We start from the raw sequence: 18,153 nt of genomic DNA on the forward strand, positions 1-18,153 counted from the left end.
CAACGCCCTGCCGCTAAATTTGGAGGCTAGCGATTAACTCGCCGGAGCAGGGGTCTGTCCCACCCTGGGGGCGGAGTTAGTACGGGGCGCGGGACTCGGAGGGAGCGCGTTCCCCACCTTTTCCTCCAGGTGGTGCTATAGGATCGTGGATAAAGTCGTCGGACCCGGACCCGGCTCCCCGCGGCGGTGGGCGCCTAGGGGAGGAGCCAAGGCGGGGCGTGAACTTGCATCTGCAGTTGGCTCTGGATCTGGGGAAACTAGCGATCCCGGGCCGAAAGTTATCGACACTCTCTGGGACTTCTGTATGCCACGCAGAAAAGGGAAAAGGGAGAGGTTCTGGAACAAGGAGAGAGGAGTCGTGACCCCCGAAAGTCACTCCATCTTTCTCATCTGCCTATAGGATCCCTCTCCTGTACCTGCAATTCTTCTCACCCTCGGGCGCACTAGGTGCTCTGGACACAAATGCAAGGTGGAAGCTGGGTCGGTGTCTCCTCACCCCTAGTGTCTGGGCCTAGCCAGGCTTGCAGCGCTCTAGTACCCAGGGTATATGCCAGCATTGGATTTCCGCGGCAACTTCCCGGGCAAGCCAAGAAAAACAGGCGTGCTGTTCCTCAGTTTGTCCAGAGGAAACCTTTACGCCCTTCCCTTCTGGAGACTGAAAATGGAAAAAGTGAGTTGAAGAATCCCAGTGCGGCCACCACGTGTGTAGTATCTTTTGCTCTTTTCTTCCCAAGTGCACCATTTCTCCCATCGTGACTCTTTCACCCTGTCACAATCATACCTAGACCTCCACACCACGTACAGGGCCCCAGTGTCAGTGACGCACCGCCTCACTTAAGTTAAATCGTCTCCTTTCCCTTCACCCACTTCCTCCCCAATCATACAACCACAAAGATACACCTAGTACTGGGCATCCGGAAGATGCCGCAGAGTGCAGAAGCCCTTATCAGAACACACACACACACACTTCCCAGGCCAAAAGAGAACGAGACCATTGGCAGGAGACAAAAGCAGGTTTATTTGGGCTCTGGGGCCAGGGATGCCTAAGGTGTGAGTTAAGGCAACTCAGCTAGTTCTAAATGCCCAAAGGGCAGGCCAGGGGAGGGAGAAGGGGTGACTCAGTATTGAAGCCAAATCTCTGCATTTCAAGTCCCTGGCTGGAGACCTCGGGAGTCAGTTCTGGGAGGGCATGGGTTTCTAGTGTTCCCTGGGGTCTCTGTGCTTTTGCTAGGATTGGGGGAATGGTCTGGGGGCAGGAGCCTTGAATGCACAGCCTTCATTTCAGTAACGACCATTTAATTTGTTCCTTGGCAGACTGAAGAACCTGGGGAGGGCGGGGTGTGGAAGGTTGAGAGAATTACTGGGTGGAATTCAAGTACATTAAGAGTGCAGTGGCGGGTGGGGGGATACATGTCCTGGCAACCCCCAGTCACTAGGTGGCAGCAGCTCATCTCTGCCTGCTTTAAGGGGGCTGGGCCATCAAGACGGAAAGAGCCGCCCAAACTGGCTTCGGCCAGCAACCAGCCCAGATGGGAGCTGGCCCAGCCTGCCCTCTGGTTCCAGCATCTACAGCCCTGGGTGTGGCAGCAGCCTTGTCTCCCCACACCATGCCATGCAAGCTTCCACCCGCAGTGCCACGTCCAGGCAGAGGCGGGCCCAGGCCTGACACTTCCTGTACCCAGACACCTCAGCAAACCCCTAGCTCTAGCTTTGGCTGGCAGTAAGTCCTCAACACCCCACCCCAAGCTGCTGCTGATGTGGCACAGCTGGCAAAGGGCTCCTGGGCAGGCTCTGCTGAAGGCCACCTGCACTCAGATGTGTTCACTTTCATATCCTGCTGCGAAACCACCTCAGCCCCACATTTACACAGATCCATGCAACTGTGCACACGCCATGCAAACACAGTGCGAACCCCACCTATGTCCCTAGATTGTCCCTCCAGCCATCCAGCCTCACTCCCACACTGTATGTCCCTTCTTCCTCCCCACTCCCCCTCCTCTCTCAGGGACAGCCTGGACCTGGAGTTCTCCTGCAGTTCTCAGTAAAGATCTACCTTTCTCCTTATTTCATCTCCCATTCACTACCTGCACATCCCTTGGTGCAAGAATTCCATTAAAAGTGCTATGTCTTCATTCTTTCCCCCATGGAAAACAGGATGTATGCCAAGAGCTTTCCATGCTTTAGCTTATCTAATTTTCATAATAACTCTATAAGGAGTGTCCTGTGATTATTTGAAGCCCAGAGAGGTAGAATAACTTGCCCTAGGCCACCCAGCTTGTAGGTGGTAAGGCAGATACATCCTTTGGATGACTCACACCAGTGCCCCTGTTCTTATCTGCTCTGCTCATTGCCCCTTAACCTCTTTAGCCCTGAAAGTTGCCATGTGGCTGCATTCATCTCATCAGGGTAGAAGGAGGCAAGGAGAACTGGGAAGGGAGAGGCCGCGTGAGCATGAAGGGCAGGTACAGCAAAGGGCACCACACCTGGAGCCCTACACGGAATGGCATGGGCCCATCTCAGCATTGGCCACTACAGCATGAGGTAGTTAGTGCCAGGGCAGGAAGCTCCATAAAAGCAGGATTAGTCTGGGCAGAGAGACCTGTGGGCAGACAGAATGGAGGTCAAGCCTGACAAGTAGGAAGTTTGAGCAGCCAGGAAACCAGTCAGGCCGTAGATTTGGAAACCTCAGCCCTGTCCCACATGCACCATCAGATAGGACCATGCAGGGGACTGGCGGGCATGGACTTTTCCACACTCAGGGACAAGGTGCAGCCCAAACTGGTTGTGCCAGCGGTGAGAATGAGATCCCACGGTGGATTTAAGTGTCCCTTAACAACCTCAGTGTGGACCCTAAAGAGCAGGGGTGAGGGGTTAGAAGAAGACTCCTATTTGGGATCCTTTCCAGAGGCCTGAGCCCCCACACTGATTGGGGAACAAGTGACCCAGCCATCTCCAGCGTGGGAAGCTCCTCCTGGGCTTTGACCCAACTACACCCAGCTAGGAGATAAGGTGAACTGCTGGGAAGGCATCATCATTTATTAATACCCAAGCTCCACATTGCCATGCAGACCCTGGCAGCCTGCAGTGGACTGACTCCAAGAGGTGGCCTGACACAGTCATCCCTTCCCTCCTGCATCCCTGACTTCTCTGCCTGGAGAGCCCCACTGGGTTCCCCTGGGATGTTCTGTTCTCCTCCCTCTAGCCCATCTCTGGCCAAGGTAGATGGAGAGGGCCTACCTGGGCCACACTGTGTTCCGTCAAGCTGCTGTCATCCGCCTATGGGGGAAGCAGAATCAAGGTGGTCAGGCCAAGGCAAGGGTAGCTGGTGACGAAAGACAGGTGAGAGAAAGGAGCTTGTGGGTGTGAGCGGATGCTGTGATCAGGGGATCCAGAACTGCATGTGTATCACTTAGGGGAAGTTCTAGAGCCCTTGGAAACCAGCATCCTCAGGGATGTCTCTGGGACATGGTGGGTGGAGAGTGTGGGGGATTAAAAATGACAGGAAAGGTTTCATCCAGACATGAGAAGCCAAACTGGGTGGGGAGATTCCATCTCTTCCCCTCCAAGGCCAAGTTCAAGGCAAGGCAGCCACCAGGTGTCTCTGTGAGGATTTATTTATTTCCTCAGTCTGTACTTCCCACCAGGGAGGATGGTGAGGTATTTGTAATTGGCCAAGGGAAGAGGACAGAGATCTCTTTACTGGCTGACATCCCTCCAAACTGCTGCTCCCCTCCAGAAATGCATCAACCCAGTGGCTGCTTCTGCTAGAGGAGCTTGGGTTCCCTTTGCCCAGACATAGGGAAGACAGGAAGGACAGAGGATGGGAAGGGGAGCCTGGAGGAGATGGGAGTAAGGGGGGGGATGCAGGATGACTCTTACCCTAAAATTCACTTTCTGGATCACTTGCTGGGGGTCACTCTCCAGAATCACGCTACAAAGTGAGAGAGAAATGAGGAGGAAAATCAGCCCCATGCTTTCCTTGGACTCCGCTCCCTGCTAAGCCCTTCGCTTCCCTGCCATATCGTGCAACATCCCCCCTCCAAGGTACTTGGCCTGCCCATATTCCTCAAGCCAGAACTCTCCCTCACCATGGAGCCCTGATTCTGACATACTTTGTCATCACTGGGCAAACATGTGAGAGATCAGGCCAGGGTAGTCCAGTGTAGATCGATCAGGTTGTCAAAAGCAGGGGCTCAAAAAGTGAGAGCTCTAGAAAGTTCACTTCACCTCTGGGATGAAAAGTTGGATTCAGAAGCAGTGAAGGAAGAGAAGCCCCCTGGGGTCCCTATCTGGTTTCACTATTATTTTCTGCCATGGGGTTGTGCTATACATGAAAGAAAAGGAACCGCAAAATCAGAATCTACCTTCCCTTTTTTTTTTTTAACTTCCCTTTCGACAGACCCAATTATGGAGGCATTTCTCGGCTAGTTGGCACTCTTTGATGATGCCCTGGGGGGTGTGCAGGGGGGAAGAGTTGGTCACTGTGGGTGAGAAAGGGTCCACAGGAACTGAGTGACTGCTCCTCCTCACCCAGTGAGCCTCCTATAGGGCAGAGGAAGTGAGAGACCTTCTCCCAGGCTCATCACAGGGGCACTTGTAGCCTGAAGTCCCTCACGAGAGGTCCTTTACAGCGACCATTCCAGGCCAAGGTTCAGGACCAAATGTTGCTTCCACGAATGCTTCCCTGTTTGCACTGGAGGGAAAGGGGGGCAAAAACTGGGCCTTCTAAAAGTACAGATGGGAAGCTGATAAAACTTACAATCTCCCTTGTGAAAGCCCTGCACCTCATTTTATATTTGTAACTGTGTTTCTTGAAGAAGTTCCACACCAAATTTTATATACAACTTTTATATTCCACAAAACCTGGTCTTATTTCCCTCACTGTTGGGTCCTAGCAATTAGCACAAGGCCTTGCAACAGCAGCAGCAGGCAGTCAACAGACAAAGAGGAAAGGAGGGAGGGGTGGCAGGAAGAATCCCACAGCACCCCATGTTCTGGGGCCCCTGTCCCCCAGCAATATGCGTCAGTGCCACGGGAAGAGCACAATCTCTGGAAACATGCACAAGTTTTAGATCCTGGCCCTGCCATCCCCTAGTCATGTGACCTTGGGCAAGTCACTTAAATCTCTGAGCCTCTGTTTCCTCATCCATTAAATGCAGGTAATCACAGGCATGTGGATGTCTCACAGGTGATCCGTTTCCATTATCCTTTGCCCCAGAGCCAGAACTTCTTTTTCTCCCTGAATATTGCCCAATCCCCCCTTGGAAATTCACTAACCAACCTCTCATAAGCGCTCCCAGCTTCCTAAGACTATAATCTTATACCAATAAGAGGAGATAAGATTTACTGAAGGAGAACTATGAACTTCACCTGCATCACCTCATTTAATCCCACATCCTTTGAGGCAGTTTCCTTATTGTCTCCATTTCAAAGCTAGGGAAAGGAAGGAAAATAAACAACTAGCCCAGGTCATGCATGCAGTTGATGCTGGAGTGAACCTCTAAGAGCAAGAGGTGTAGCTGCCGCAGGGCTCTGCCTGAATGAAGTCTTTCCAGGAAGGGCGGGTGTCTGTGTTGCCTGCTTCTCCTGGGCATTGGAGAGCAAACCATTCCCCCAAAACCTTGCCTGGTCAACAGTCAGCCATAGTTTGACATCAGATTACTTTCTTGTGTGCTTGACTTTGGCTAACATTGAAGTCAACTTCCATCATCATGAGTGGGGTTGGGGGATGGGATCACAGGGAATATGCTGGAGAAAGAGAGGGAGAAGCTGGCCAGAGAGCCAACAACGTGCTCGGTGCAACCTCGAGCTGATGACCCTCAAGACCACCTCCCACTGTGAGGGTTCCTGACCAGTCCCTTTTCCTCTCCCATTCCTCACCCGCCATCCACAATCTCATCCACCACCAGGAAGGCTCCGTCCATGTTCTCCAGCAACCAGCGCTTCTCCACGTTCTTCCTGAAAGAAGACACAGCTCTGGAACCTCCCTGTGGCATGGCCGGGAGGAGCCAGGTCCTTGCCTTAGTGAGGTGGACCTGCTCTCTCCAAAGACTGCCTCATTCCCCACCCTCCAGCCCCTGTCCCCCAACAAGCACAGGGAAGGAGAATGTCAAGGGGAGTGAGGGTGGCACCTGGGCAAGGGATTCCTGAGCAGAGGACAGGTCTGCTTCCTTCAGCCCCTCATGCTCAACTCTACCCACGCCGCCCCCGCTGCTTTGGGCACTGATCCTATTTCCACCCTAGAGCACTTCAGGTACTACAGTGTTATTGTAGTTACACATGTCGACTGTGAACACTTATTTTTGGTTATCCGAGTTTGATTTACCCAGGCCATGTTCACTGGACTAGATACCAGATCACTGAATGGGAATGGAGGGAAAATCACCCTGAGCACCAAGTCAAAAAACCTTGAGTTTGAATCTTGGTTCTGATATAAACAACCTGTAACCTCAGGCAAATCACTTAGCTTCTCCAGACTTCATCTTCTGGCCATACCATTGTTTCATCAGATAAAGGGCAGGGGCCTTGCAGGAAGTTGCTCTGGCTCCAGATTTCATCTTGTGGAGACTTAAGGAAAAAGCAGGGAACCATCCTGCCTGTGATGTACCAAGGTCTGGGGGATGGGAGCCTTGGAGGACAGAGGACCTCACTCACCTTAGGACGTGGTTCAGGGACTCAAACAGGCAGGTGAGAACAGACATGAGCATCAGCTGGTGAGGAGTGGATATGGGAGGAGGAAAACGAGAGAGACTGAGGTTGAGAAGGCCAGAGGAAACCCCAGAACCTGACTGTTGGACAGCTGCCCCTCTCTAGGGAGGACAAGGCTGGAGCCTGGCTGCAACTTGACCTGAGAAGGTCCCTCCCCGTGTTCGAACTGGGAAGCACTGCAGTGCCTGCTGTAGGACACTGAATACATCCTTCTCCAGTGATGTATAATAGAGACAGAAGCTCCCGGCAGAGGACTCCTTCTGGTACCCAAGGAATCGGAGGGGTATCATGGATATGCATTGTTCCAGAAAGAACCATTCTGGAGGCTTCCAGTTCCCCAGAGTCTAGAAGCAGGGATACCAAGGGTGAGCCACCCAGATTCTAACCCAGACTCCAAGCCACTCCCCCACAGAGAGACCCTCCTTGTCTCCCCAACCTCCTGAATTCACCTCGTTCTCGTAGGATGAGCCCACCACATACAGGAAGAGATCAATGCTGCTCTTGTAGACAATGGTCATGCCCCCGAAAAATGCAATCTCACCTAGAAGAGAAACGGGGTCTCAGTTCTGGTCACCTCTGCCTGGCCCCTTCTGCCCATCTCCAGCTCTGCACCTCTCCCCCTATTTCCTTCTTCTTCCCAAGAACACTTGCAAAGGAAATTCCAGTCCAGTCCAGTGGTTAGGACTCTGTGCTTTCATTGCCAAGGGCCCGAATTCAATCCCCAGTCTGGGAACCAAGATCTCACAAGCAGTGGCCAAACAAAAAAAGAATCCTTGCAAAGACTAGAACCCTTGGAAAGACTTGCACTAGGGATACTACCATTGGGCTACTCTGCGTCCCTGCTCCAACCCTTTACTTCATTCCTAGCACCTGACTGCCCCACTCTGAGAAGTCAACAAACCTGGTTTAAGGCTGACCTTTCACCCACATGTGCAATGCCTCTGACCCCCCAGGCTGGCGGTGGCCTCTTCCACTGAGAGGAGTCCAGGCATGCCAGAAGCAGGTAGGTGGGAGCAGATGGCGGTGGGGGGTGGGTGTGTGTGTGCTGGTGACGGGGAGGAGGGTGAAGGTTCATCAGAAGGCAAAAGGGAACAGCTGGGAAAGGCAGGAAAAAGCACCTCTGAAGAAAAGTGAATGGCCTGTGGGCATGTGAGGCCGACAGGGACAGCTGTGTCCAGGCGGAGATGACGGTGTGCATCTGAGAGTTCTGTGCAAGGAAGAGGAGGACACTTACTGTCAGTTCGGCTGGTCTTGTTGAAGACGTTTTTCTCGAAGGCCATCTGCTCTTTCATGGAGGGGAATGTGTCGTCATAATACTAGGAGGAAAGGAAGGGAAAAAGTGACAGCCGTTCCACAGGATCTGGCTCCTCCCTGGATGGGTGGCAGGGTGCTGGCCAAGTGGGACCCTGCTGCCATGCCCCCTCTCCTTTTGACTGCCCTCTACGCCTGTCTGCTGTTTCCCCCTAAACACAAATTCTGAGCAAAGAGAGTCATAAAAAGTAGAGGAATTTTGAAGCCTGCTTTTGGAGTCCTGTCCTGATTTCTTGGAGGCCTTTGTGCATTCAGCAGATGGCTGGGGCAGTCACTAGGCCACACTGTTTCTACACTAACCTGAGTCTACAGGAAAGAAGGCAGAGCCAGGGGCTCTTTACCACAATAATATCATAACAGCTATTTTATTATCCACATTATATGGATGGGGTAACTTCCCTGACACCTCACAGTTTAAGGGACAGAGCTGGGATGCAATGCCAGTGATGGTCTGACTTCAGACAGGATTATGGTGAAGATCCCCTGAGAAGGAAATGGCAACCCACTCCAGTATTCTTGCTTGGGAAATCCCATGGACAGAGGAGCCTGGTGGCTACAGTCGCAAGAGTTGACACGACTTAGCAACTAAACAAGAATGACAACTATGGGAAAGATGAACTCTCTAAGGGAGAGTTCCTGGCACACACTGCCTAACGAAATCAATGTTGTTTTGTTGGGTTTGATAAGACACTCTCTCTGACTCAGTTCCTGCATTTGCACATGGATGTGATCTGCCGGGAGGAGGCCCTGGAACCTTTGGTTGCTGAGCTACCTCTGACCATCTGCTAGGGCAAGGGACAGTCAGCTCAGCTTCCATTTTCTGAATGTAGATTTTGCCACCTAGTGCCCCATCTGCAGGCAAATTAGTGGTCTCCCTGCCAGCCACTGTTGTGGTCAACAGGCTCACTGCAATGTCATGAAGACAAAAAGTTTCAGCCTAAACAATCTAAAAAGTCTGCATTGCATTTCATAGCTAGCTTAGGTGGTCACAGCCCCACTACAGTTAATTGTGTTGATGGTAGATATTTATTTTTGGATCATTCTAGTTTGGTTTGTCCTGGCCATGATCACTAGCATATATACCAGATAACTGAATAGTTGGTGCAGATAAAATCATCCTCCTGAGCTTCAAGTCAAAATACCCGAGTTTGGATCCCTCGCTCTGATATTAGTACCTGTGACTCCAGGCAACTCTAGCTTTTCTAGACTACCTTTTCCTCATTTATGAAAGAGTTGGATTAAAATCTGGGCTATAAAATCCTATTTGTTCTAAATCCTTAGTGTTTACCAAGCTGTAAAAGCAAAGCAGAGGGTACTTGTTCAGAATTGGGGGACCAGGAATCCAGGGTCCCAGGCCAGTGTAAAGGACGGTGAGAAGATATTCTGGGGAACATGAGTAGAAACAGAAGAGACAGCCCCTCCCCCCTTTGGGGGCCAGCAGTCTGACAAGGCAGGAGGATGGACAGAATGACCTTTGGAAGGATCTCAGCTGAGCTGCTCTGTGTTGCAGAGCCCACAGTGGGGTCTCTCCTGCCAGGTGAGTCAGCTGGGTGGGGACTTCTGGACTTGGGCCTGTGGCACAGTGTCTTCAGGGGCCCTCCGGTGAGGGTGGGAGGTTACCTTGGCCAGCAGGCGGTGTCCGTCATTATCTAGGATGAAAACGGCCTTGATAGTGTAGAGGGAAGGTTCCTGCAACTGACACGGGGGAGAGCTTTGTTGGCCCCTAAGCCAGCGCAGACCCGTGTCATTGGCTCTACGGGATCTGCTGATCCCAGGAGTCCATCCTCAGGCCAGCGACCCCAGCCCCAAAAGTCCACAGCTGGTTCCGGCCCAACCCTATGCCACATGGACCACTCGGGTTCCCGCTCCCCTCCCAGGCAGATGTCCCACTGCAGGCCCCGGGTGGGCGCTGTGCCCATTGGGTGCAGAAGGTCCGTCCGGGCCCAAGTTCTGTCATGCACTGACTGCTCCAGAGCCCGAGTCGGAGTGTATCACAGAACCTGGGCCGGGGGGACAGCGGCGCCGAGCTCCTCCAGCGGCCCCCGGCGCCCTGGCCCGTCGGGCTCCAGAAGCACACACGTCAGCCCGCCGCCGGGGCGGCCCCGCGCTCCCTAGCCCTCCGGGAGAGACGCAATCCAGCCCGGCCGAGCCGTCCCCCGCCCGCTCCGACTGCTCCAGAACTTCGCCCACGCGGACGCCGCACCGGCCTCCTCCCGAGTCAGCGCGGAGGAACTTTTCTGCCCGCGCGGGCGCCGCCCCTCCCAGGCCAGTCCCGGCGGCACCAAGTTCCCCGGCGCCCGACCCGTGAGCTGGCGCCCCCCGGCCCCCGGCGCCGCCCGCTCCGTACCCGCAGCCCCGCGGGCTCCCCAGCTCGGGCGGGCGGCGCCGGGCCCCCAGTCGGGGCGGCCGCGGCCCCCTCCCCCGGGTGCGGACGTGGCCAGGCCTCTGGCCGCTGCATTCCGCTCGCTGCCTCGCGCTGACAGCGCCGCCCCGCCCCGCCCCGCGCCCCCCGGGCCGCCGCCGCTCCTCCCCGGCGGCCGCCGGCCTCGCGCCCGCCCCTCTCAGCCCCTCCGCGCGTGTCTTTCCTTTCCCCGAGGCCCTTCCCTCCTCGCCCTCCCTCCTCTCTGTTCCCGCCCTCTCCGCCCTGCGCTCACACCCCAGCTCTCCTCCCCCTGGCTCTCCTTCCCCTCGCCCTCCTCGGCCCCTCAAAGCCCAGAGCTCCTGGCATCCTCAGTTTCTCCCAAGACCGGCCCCCTTTCCCTCTCCTGCCTTCTCTCTGGCTTGTGGGTTTGGTTTGCACCGACGTCCACAGGCTGCCCTGAGGCCGTCAGAAAACACAGGCAAAGTCCAGTTTGTCTCTGGACTCCTGGTAGGTACCGTTGGCACAAACACATCAGGTCATTCTTTGGACTTCAGAGACAGGTCCTAGCAGCGGGAGCAGATGAGGACAGCTCTAGAGAGACCCCTCTATGCAGTAGAGTTTCTCCCATGCCTCTCCCGCCACTTGGGGAAGGGGGTCAGGGCGCCCGGACACCTCTGCAGACACGGACACAATCTGAAATGAGACAAGATACCCAGCAGTTCAAATGTTCCACCTGTGAATGGCATCAGGCTTTGCCATGCTTTGGTTCCTTTGGCCTAGGTATACTAGGTGGTTTAATCACTATGTCGTGTCCGACTCCTTCAAACCCAAAGACTGTAGACCCCCATGCTCCTCTGTCCATCAAGTTTTGCAGGCAAGAATACAGAAGTGGGTTGTCATTTCCTTCTCCAAGATCTTCCCAACCCAGGGATTGAACTCTTGTCTCCTGCATCGGAAGCAGATTCTTTATCCCTGAGCCACTGCTGCTGCTGCTGCTGCTGCTGCTGCTAAGTCGCTTCAGTCGTGTCCAACTCTGTGCGACCCCATAGATGACAGCCCACTAGGCTGCTCTGTCCCTGGGATTCTCCAGGCAAGAATACTGGAGTGGGTTGCCATTTCCTTCTTCAATGCATGAAAGTGACAAGTGAAAGTGAAATCGCTCAGTCGTGCCCGACTCCTAGCGACCCCATGGACTGCAGCCTACCAGGCTTCTCTGTCCATGGGAGTCTCCAGGCGAGAGTACTGGAGTGGGTCGCCATTGCCTTCTCTGCCTAAGCCACTAGGGAAACCCATTAAGTATACTAGAGGACTTTAGCTTCAGAATCCTCAAGGCTAGTGGGAAATTAACAGTACTTCAATGGCACCCCACTCCAGTCTATATAGTCACCCATCACTATAGTCAAAATTTTCCAAGTCAGGCTTCAACAGTATGTGAACCGTGAAATTCCAGATGTTCAAGCTGGATTTAGAAAAAGCAAAGGAACCAGAGATCAAATTGCCAACATCTGTAGGATCATCGAAAAAGCAAGAGTTCCAGAAAATATATACTCTGCTTTATTGATTATGCCAAAGCCTTTGACTGTGTGGATCACAACGAACTGTGGAAAATTCTTAAGGAGATGGGAATACCAGACCACCTGACCTATCTCTTGAGAAATCTGTATGCAGGTCGGGAAGCAACAGTTAGAACTGGACATGGAACAACAGACTAGTTCCAAATTGGGAAAGGAGTACGTTAAGGCTATATATTGTCACCCTGCTTATTTAACTTATATGCAGAGTACATCATGAGAAATGCTGGACTGGATGAAGCACAAGCTGGAATCAAAATTGCCAGGAGAAGTATCAATAACCTCAGATATGCAGATAACACTACCACTTATGGCAGAAAGCAAAAAAGAACTAAAGAGCGTCTTGATGAAAGTGAAAGAGGAGAGGGAAAAGGTGGCTTAAAACTCAACATTCAGAAAACTAAGATCATGGCATCTGGTCCCATCCCTTCATATAGATGGGGAAACAATGGAAACAGTGACAGACTATTTTCTTGAGCTCCAAAATCACTGCAGATGGTGACTGCAGCCATGAAATTAGAAGAAGCTTGCTTCTTGGAAGAAAAGCTATGACCAACCTAGATAGCATATTGAAGAGCAGAAACACTACTTTGCTGACAAAGGTCTGTCTAGTCAAGGCTATGGGTTTTCCAGTGGTCATGTATGGATGTGAGAGTTGGACTATAAAGAAAGCTGAGCGCTGAAGAATTGATGCGTTTGAACTGTGGTGTTGGAGAAGACTATTGAGAGTCCCTTCGACAGCAAGGAGATCCAACCAGTCCATCCTAAAGGAAATTAGTCCTGAATATTCATTGGAAGGACTGATGCTGAAGCTGAAACTCCAATATTTGGCCACCTCATGTGAAGAGCTGACTCATTTGAAAAGACCCTGATGCTGGGAAAGATCGAAGGTGGGAGGAGAAGGGCACTACAGAGGATGAGATGGTTGGATGGTATCACCAACTCAATGGACGTGTGTTTGAGTAAACTCCAGGAGTTGATGATGGACAGGGAGGCATGTTGTGCTGCAGTCCACGGGGTCACAAAGAGTTGGACATGACTGAGCACCTGAACTGAACTGATAGGCATGCATTTTACAGTTAAACTCTTTAAGGTACATTATATAACTTACACCTATGAGGTTGGTGTTCTCACCTCCATTTTAAGGAAGGGAAACTCAGAGTTTGTGTGATCTTTCAAGGTCCTTTAGTTAATCAATAGTTGAATGGAGGTGGAACCCAGGTTTCAGACCAAGAATTTCTTCTCCACTCTTCTCTTCAGGTCATCTTATGTTGGGTACCACACTCACTTATCCCCTGTGACTGGGGAATGAGGGTTTCCTCTGCTGAATAGTATCAAGCTATCTCATTTGTCTCAGCTTCAATGTCATCACCAAAAGGCCCTAACAGCCACCAACTCTAACTTGATAGGTCTTTGCTGTTCCTTTGGGTCTCAGCACCCTACTTTTGTTGTACTTAATCTCTAAATACCATTTTTACTAATTTGTTTACAAACAAATGTGTGGTCCTTCTCTGCACCACGTGTTATGTCCTACAGAAATAATGTGCCTGTGGAATCCCTGGTGCCCCAAACAGGGCCTGGCACATGGCAGGTTCAATGAAACCATATTTTATGTGCTGCACAAATATTTATTGAGTGTTTACCATGTGCCAGTTGCTTTTTTAGTCACTGGGACGCAATAGCAGCCAAAGTAAACAAAATCTTTGCTCTCATGGAGCTTATTCAAGTATTTGTATGCATGCATTTTTGTGCAATACCCACAGTACACAGATACATGAATAAAATAGTAATGTTTGAATTGGTGATAAGCACTGTGTGAAAAAAGGGGCTTCCCAGGTGGCGATACCCACCTGCCAATACAGGAGATGTTTAAGAGATGCAGGTTCAATCCCTGGCAGGGAGATCCCCTGGAGAACATGGCAACCCACTCCAATATTCTTGCCTGGAGAATTCTCATGGACAGAGGAACTTGGTGGGGTGCAGTCCATAGGGTCACAAGAGTCGGACATGACTGAAGTTACTTAGCATGCGTGCATACTATGAAGAAAAATTGATCTGGAAAGGGTATCAGGAATGTTAGGGGTTGGGGAGAGGCGGGGAAATTGCCATTTTCATTAGGGTCATTTGAGAAAGCCTTCAAGGTGACATTTGAGCAAAGAGCTGAAGGAAATGAGGGGAAAAGCCACACAGACATCTGTGGAAACATCTACTGAATGTCTTTTTATGATGATGTAGAAGGCATATCCAGATCTTCCCTGCAGGCTACCAGACTTATAATAATGAACATTAATCAGTGCTATTTGGTATAATGGCGGAAAAGACAGTATTTTGTTTGGATTCCAGATCATCAGACGTTATGTCAATGATCATGCCAGCTCAATATGTTATTAAAAATCCTGATTTGATTATTTCCATGCTTTAATATTCTGTGACCTAGTCCATTATTAGTTCATGTTTACAAAGACAGCATCCAAAAGCCTCCGGGGCATTTTCTAGCCTCTGTATAGCGGATGGTACCCAAAGTGGGAGAGGGTCAGCTTGCAGGAGAGGAGATCTAGGAAGATCTAGGAAGACCGGGGACTTAGCAGGTGTGGCTTCCGGTAGAGAAGAGGGAGGAGTCAGTTACAGGAGACTAGCTGAGAGGACAGAGGGGCTGGGGATGAGAGAGGCGGCCAGGGAGAGAAGCTTAGGAACCACAAAGTACTCAGCATCACCACCTGGGCTGCTATTGTTAACATCATCCGGACTGCTTTACTGCTTAAGTGCCCTGGGAAATAAGTAAATCCAGAGCGCTCAAATAGAATTTTTCAAGGAAGAGATTTCTGCCAACGATGACTCTTTAGTCAACTCCCTCAACAGAGAACCTAGGACTCCTTTCCTTCCTCTGATCCCTTTCCCTCCTCAGGGCCTCTCCATCCTGGGGCACCCGTTTAATGGGGGTTCTGTGTAAACATACAAGTTCAGTGTGAATGGTGTTGGGACAATGGCCCCCACAGAACATCACCCCACAAGGACTTTAGTGTAAGGCTGACAGCACTTGGGAAGCATGCGAATGCAACAGAAAAGTTGCTGGAGAGCCTTCTCGGAAAGAAGAAGCCAGAGCTGGGTTCAAAAAGAAAGCGGCTTGCTGTTTCCCGGCTTTCTCCTTCCTTGGGGGTGGGGGGAACAGGTTGTGCTAGGAGGAGGTGCTGCGCAAATCTCTAAGCTCAGCTGAGGTCAAGGGAGAAGCTGGACTCAGAACTGGTCGTGAAAACACACACACACATGTCCCTGCCCTCTGGAGTCTCCAGGAGGCTAGTGATTCAAATAGGTTTCCCTCTGGGCCTTGGTTGTATCTTGGAGGTAAGACCATTCCATTTCCTCTGACTCACCCTCCTGCTGCCACATTTCAGTGCTGTCTGTCCTAGGATTTCAGCATCTGTTCTTGTGTGACAAGAAGAAACAGCTCCCTTGGGTAACAGCCTCTCTCTCTCCTTCCTGCTATAATGTCAAGAGGGGGAGGTGTGTGTGCAATGTGAGGTGTGGTTGTATGTGCTTGTGGCATCCTCCAGAGAAAAAACGAAAGCTTCCATCCTTTTTCTGCAGGATGAATTTCCAGTTGACCATCTAAGGATAGCTCTCATATCTTCGACGTTTGGTTTTCTCTGGGATAACCAGGCTATGAGGTGGGTTGGAGAAAGAGTTGGGCAAAAAAGGGACCTCACCCTTAGCTCTACCCATGCATGAGTGGCTTTATACACAGGATCAGATTTTCAAACTTGGTGAATACGTGTATTATCTCCATTTCATCTCAGAGGGCCCAACTAGTAAGTTTTTGAATGCAACCGAGTCTAAAACACCCACTTTTCCCACATCACAGTAACACCTCACTGACTGTGACATGTCACACTGAGAGCTACACAAAGAGAATTACCCAACACTGTTTGGGACAACACGGTGAGACATACAAGGACCACTGAACTCAGCTTCGTAAAATGTTAGACCAAGATGTGAATGATCAGTGAAGCATTTTCATTGGATAGGTCCAGGACAAGAACATGTTAGGATTGAGAGAGAACACATCCTAAAATCAGGTGGTGATTCTAGTCTGTGCCCATGATTAGCACTGCTGTTCTTTTTTACTCAACATGGATTCTTGCTCCAAGCTAGTGATTCTCTACTCTGGCTGCACATAAGAATCACCTAAGGAGCTTTTACAGAATCCTGATGCCTAGGGCTGCTCTGGGAGGCTCTGATTTAATTGGTTGGGGGTGGGACCTGGGCACTGATAATTTTTACAAGCTCCCCAGGTGATTCTAATGTGCAGCCAGGGTTGAGAAGCAATATTCTAAGACAGCAGTGGGAGGGGTACACAGGGAAGAGACCGGCTTGTAGAACCTCTTTTGATGGTTTAATGGTAACAAGCTTGCTAATGATGTTTACCATGTAAGAAAGGGGGCCAGATGTCTGGATTAGCTGGAGAACTAATTGATTTCCTTGCAAAACAGGATAACATTTAGTATTGACAGGGTGTAGTCCTAAAATCTCTCAAAAGGGCTGTAAGAAAATCTCAGGATTCCCCTGGATTAGTTGGAAGTTGGGGGGGTGGTGGTGAAAAATATTTATAGGTTAACAACATTTAAAAACATTTTTAAAGAAACCACAAGAGAGCAGAAAGATTTGAGTTTCCCCTTAGGGGAAAAAGCAATTCCTGCTATTCCAGAAGAACTAGAGCCGCACCAGTCTGCCCTCCCACGTGCCCTTCTCCCAGGGTTTCTTGGCAGAAGCCATCATGGCAGGATGACTGGAGGATGCCTGCACGGTAGAGCTTTCCCCAGGGAGGAAGGTGGGTCAACACAGATATCACTGGGGCAAGGAGGGATATCCAAGGATAGCTGGCTTTTTGTATGACCCTGAATTCCTGTGCATTAGAACTAACTAGCTTCCTGGCTTCCCACTGCCTTTTCTCCTGAGCAGCCTGGATTGCGTCTCCTCAGCAGGGCCTGGTTCGACTGGTGGCTCTCAGCCTCTCCCTCAGGGAGTGAGTGCATGTGCTCACTTTTTCCAGTGGGCTTCTCGGTCTGATTTAATGGATATACCAGGACTGATGACACATCAGCACGGGATCTTTCTTTTGCTTCTTGGGTAATTGTCCTGTTAACAGCTGTTCCAGGCAGAGAAAGGGGGGGGATGTGGGGGAGAGGGAGGCTTCCTGGGTGAAGAAGGATACACCCTGGATTTTACAAGGTTAATGAGTGGGTTCTGGGAAGGAGGTTTGCACCTGCTCAGACTTGATCTGAAACTCTATAGACAGAGTGGAAGAGAAGACAGTCTTTCAATCTCCACTTCCTGCATAGAGTACTATTAAATATCCTGGGCACCCACACCCTGCCAGGCCTCACCACCGGCTGCTGACAGTGTCTCTACATCTCGATTCTCATTAGCCCTTGCAATGGGCCAGCAATTCTTTCCTTTTTTTCTTCCCACCTTTTCAGTAACCGCTAAGCAGAAAACTTTTTCTGACTATCCCTAGTCCTTCTTTAACCAGCAAAACAGTTCCCAATTCAGCTCTCTCCCACTTTACGCTCAAATAATTATTATACACATTTAAACATAGTACTTGAAGCTGGGAGGGAAAAGAGAATGAACAGGATAGTGTGGGCAAAACAAAAGACCTCTCCACACCTCTCCCACCCCTTCTCTAAGGATGAACGGGGAGCCCCTCCTATCCTCAGTGCCTGCAACTCTCTCCAGACCCAAGACCCCAGAAAGGAGAGAAAGGAAAGGAGACAATGGGTAAGAGGGCAAAACCTGTGAGTGATTAAAAAGTGACCAAGTGAATTAAGGCTTCCACAGTGATGTGAGAATATCACATGTGATGTCCCTGGTGTAGCTTTCCCACCCACAGCTGCCATTTCAATAAACATTTATCTTGATTTCATGTTACTCTTACATGTACTAATGACTTTATTTTTCATCCCAGACACCTGGTACCCTACTGTGCAGCTCAAAAGAAACTTGGAAAATACAGACTGTCCAACACATTCAATTCTGTTGGTGCTAAGGTTCCCTGACTCCCCCTAGATAAAAGATTGCTCAGTTGTCTTCTCAGAACTGTGTCAAGGTTTAAATTTGTTCTCTATTTGCTATGTCAAACAGATGGCCACACTTCATATGCAGTCCCTCCTATCTTCTCAAAATAGTCTTGTATTTAAGCCCAGT

The 18,153-nt window shown here is 50.8% G+C and overlaps 1 protein-coding gene across 2 annotated transcripts; it reads right to left on the reverse strand.

Moving 5' to 3' along the window:
* Positions 1 to 998: 998 nt before the first annotated feature.
* Positions 999 to 10,494, reverse strand: COPZ2 (COPI coat complex subunit zeta 2). Of its 2 annotated transcripts, XR_008712965.1 has the most exons (10): positions 10,367 to 10,494; positions 9,640 to 9,714; positions 7,943 to 8,024; positions 7,158 to 7,249; positions 6,655 to 6,710; positions 5,881 to 5,958; positions 3,880 to 3,931; positions 3,238 to 3,276; positions 2,484 to 2,599; positions 999 to 1,324 (listed from the first exon to the last, which is right to left on the reverse strand). XR_008712965.1 is itself a non-coding variant. In XM_055576078.1 (9 exons), exons 1-9 carry the CDS (start codon positions 10,475 to 10,477, stop codon positions 1,277 to 1,279), a joined length of 633 nt encoding a protein of 210 aa, XP_055432053.1. In that variant the 5' UTR covers positions 10,478 to 10,494; the 3' UTR covers positions 999 to 1,276. The 2 variants fall into 2 exon arrangements, 1 of the variants encoding a protein (XP_055432053.1); XM_055576078.1 differs by lacking the exon at positions 2,484 to 2,599.
* Positions 10,495 to 18,153: the final 7,659 nt, after the last annotated feature.

The sequence above is a fragment of the Bubalus kerabau genome, chromosome 4 (assembly GCF_029407905.1).
Source record: "Bubalus kerabau isolate K-KA32 ecotype Philippines breed swamp buffalo chromosome 4, PCC_UOA_SB_1v2, whole genome shotgun sequence".
In the NCBI taxonomy this organism is placed as follows: Eukaryota; Metazoa; Chordata; class Mammalia; order Artiodactyla; family Bovidae; genus Bubalus; species Bubalus kerabau.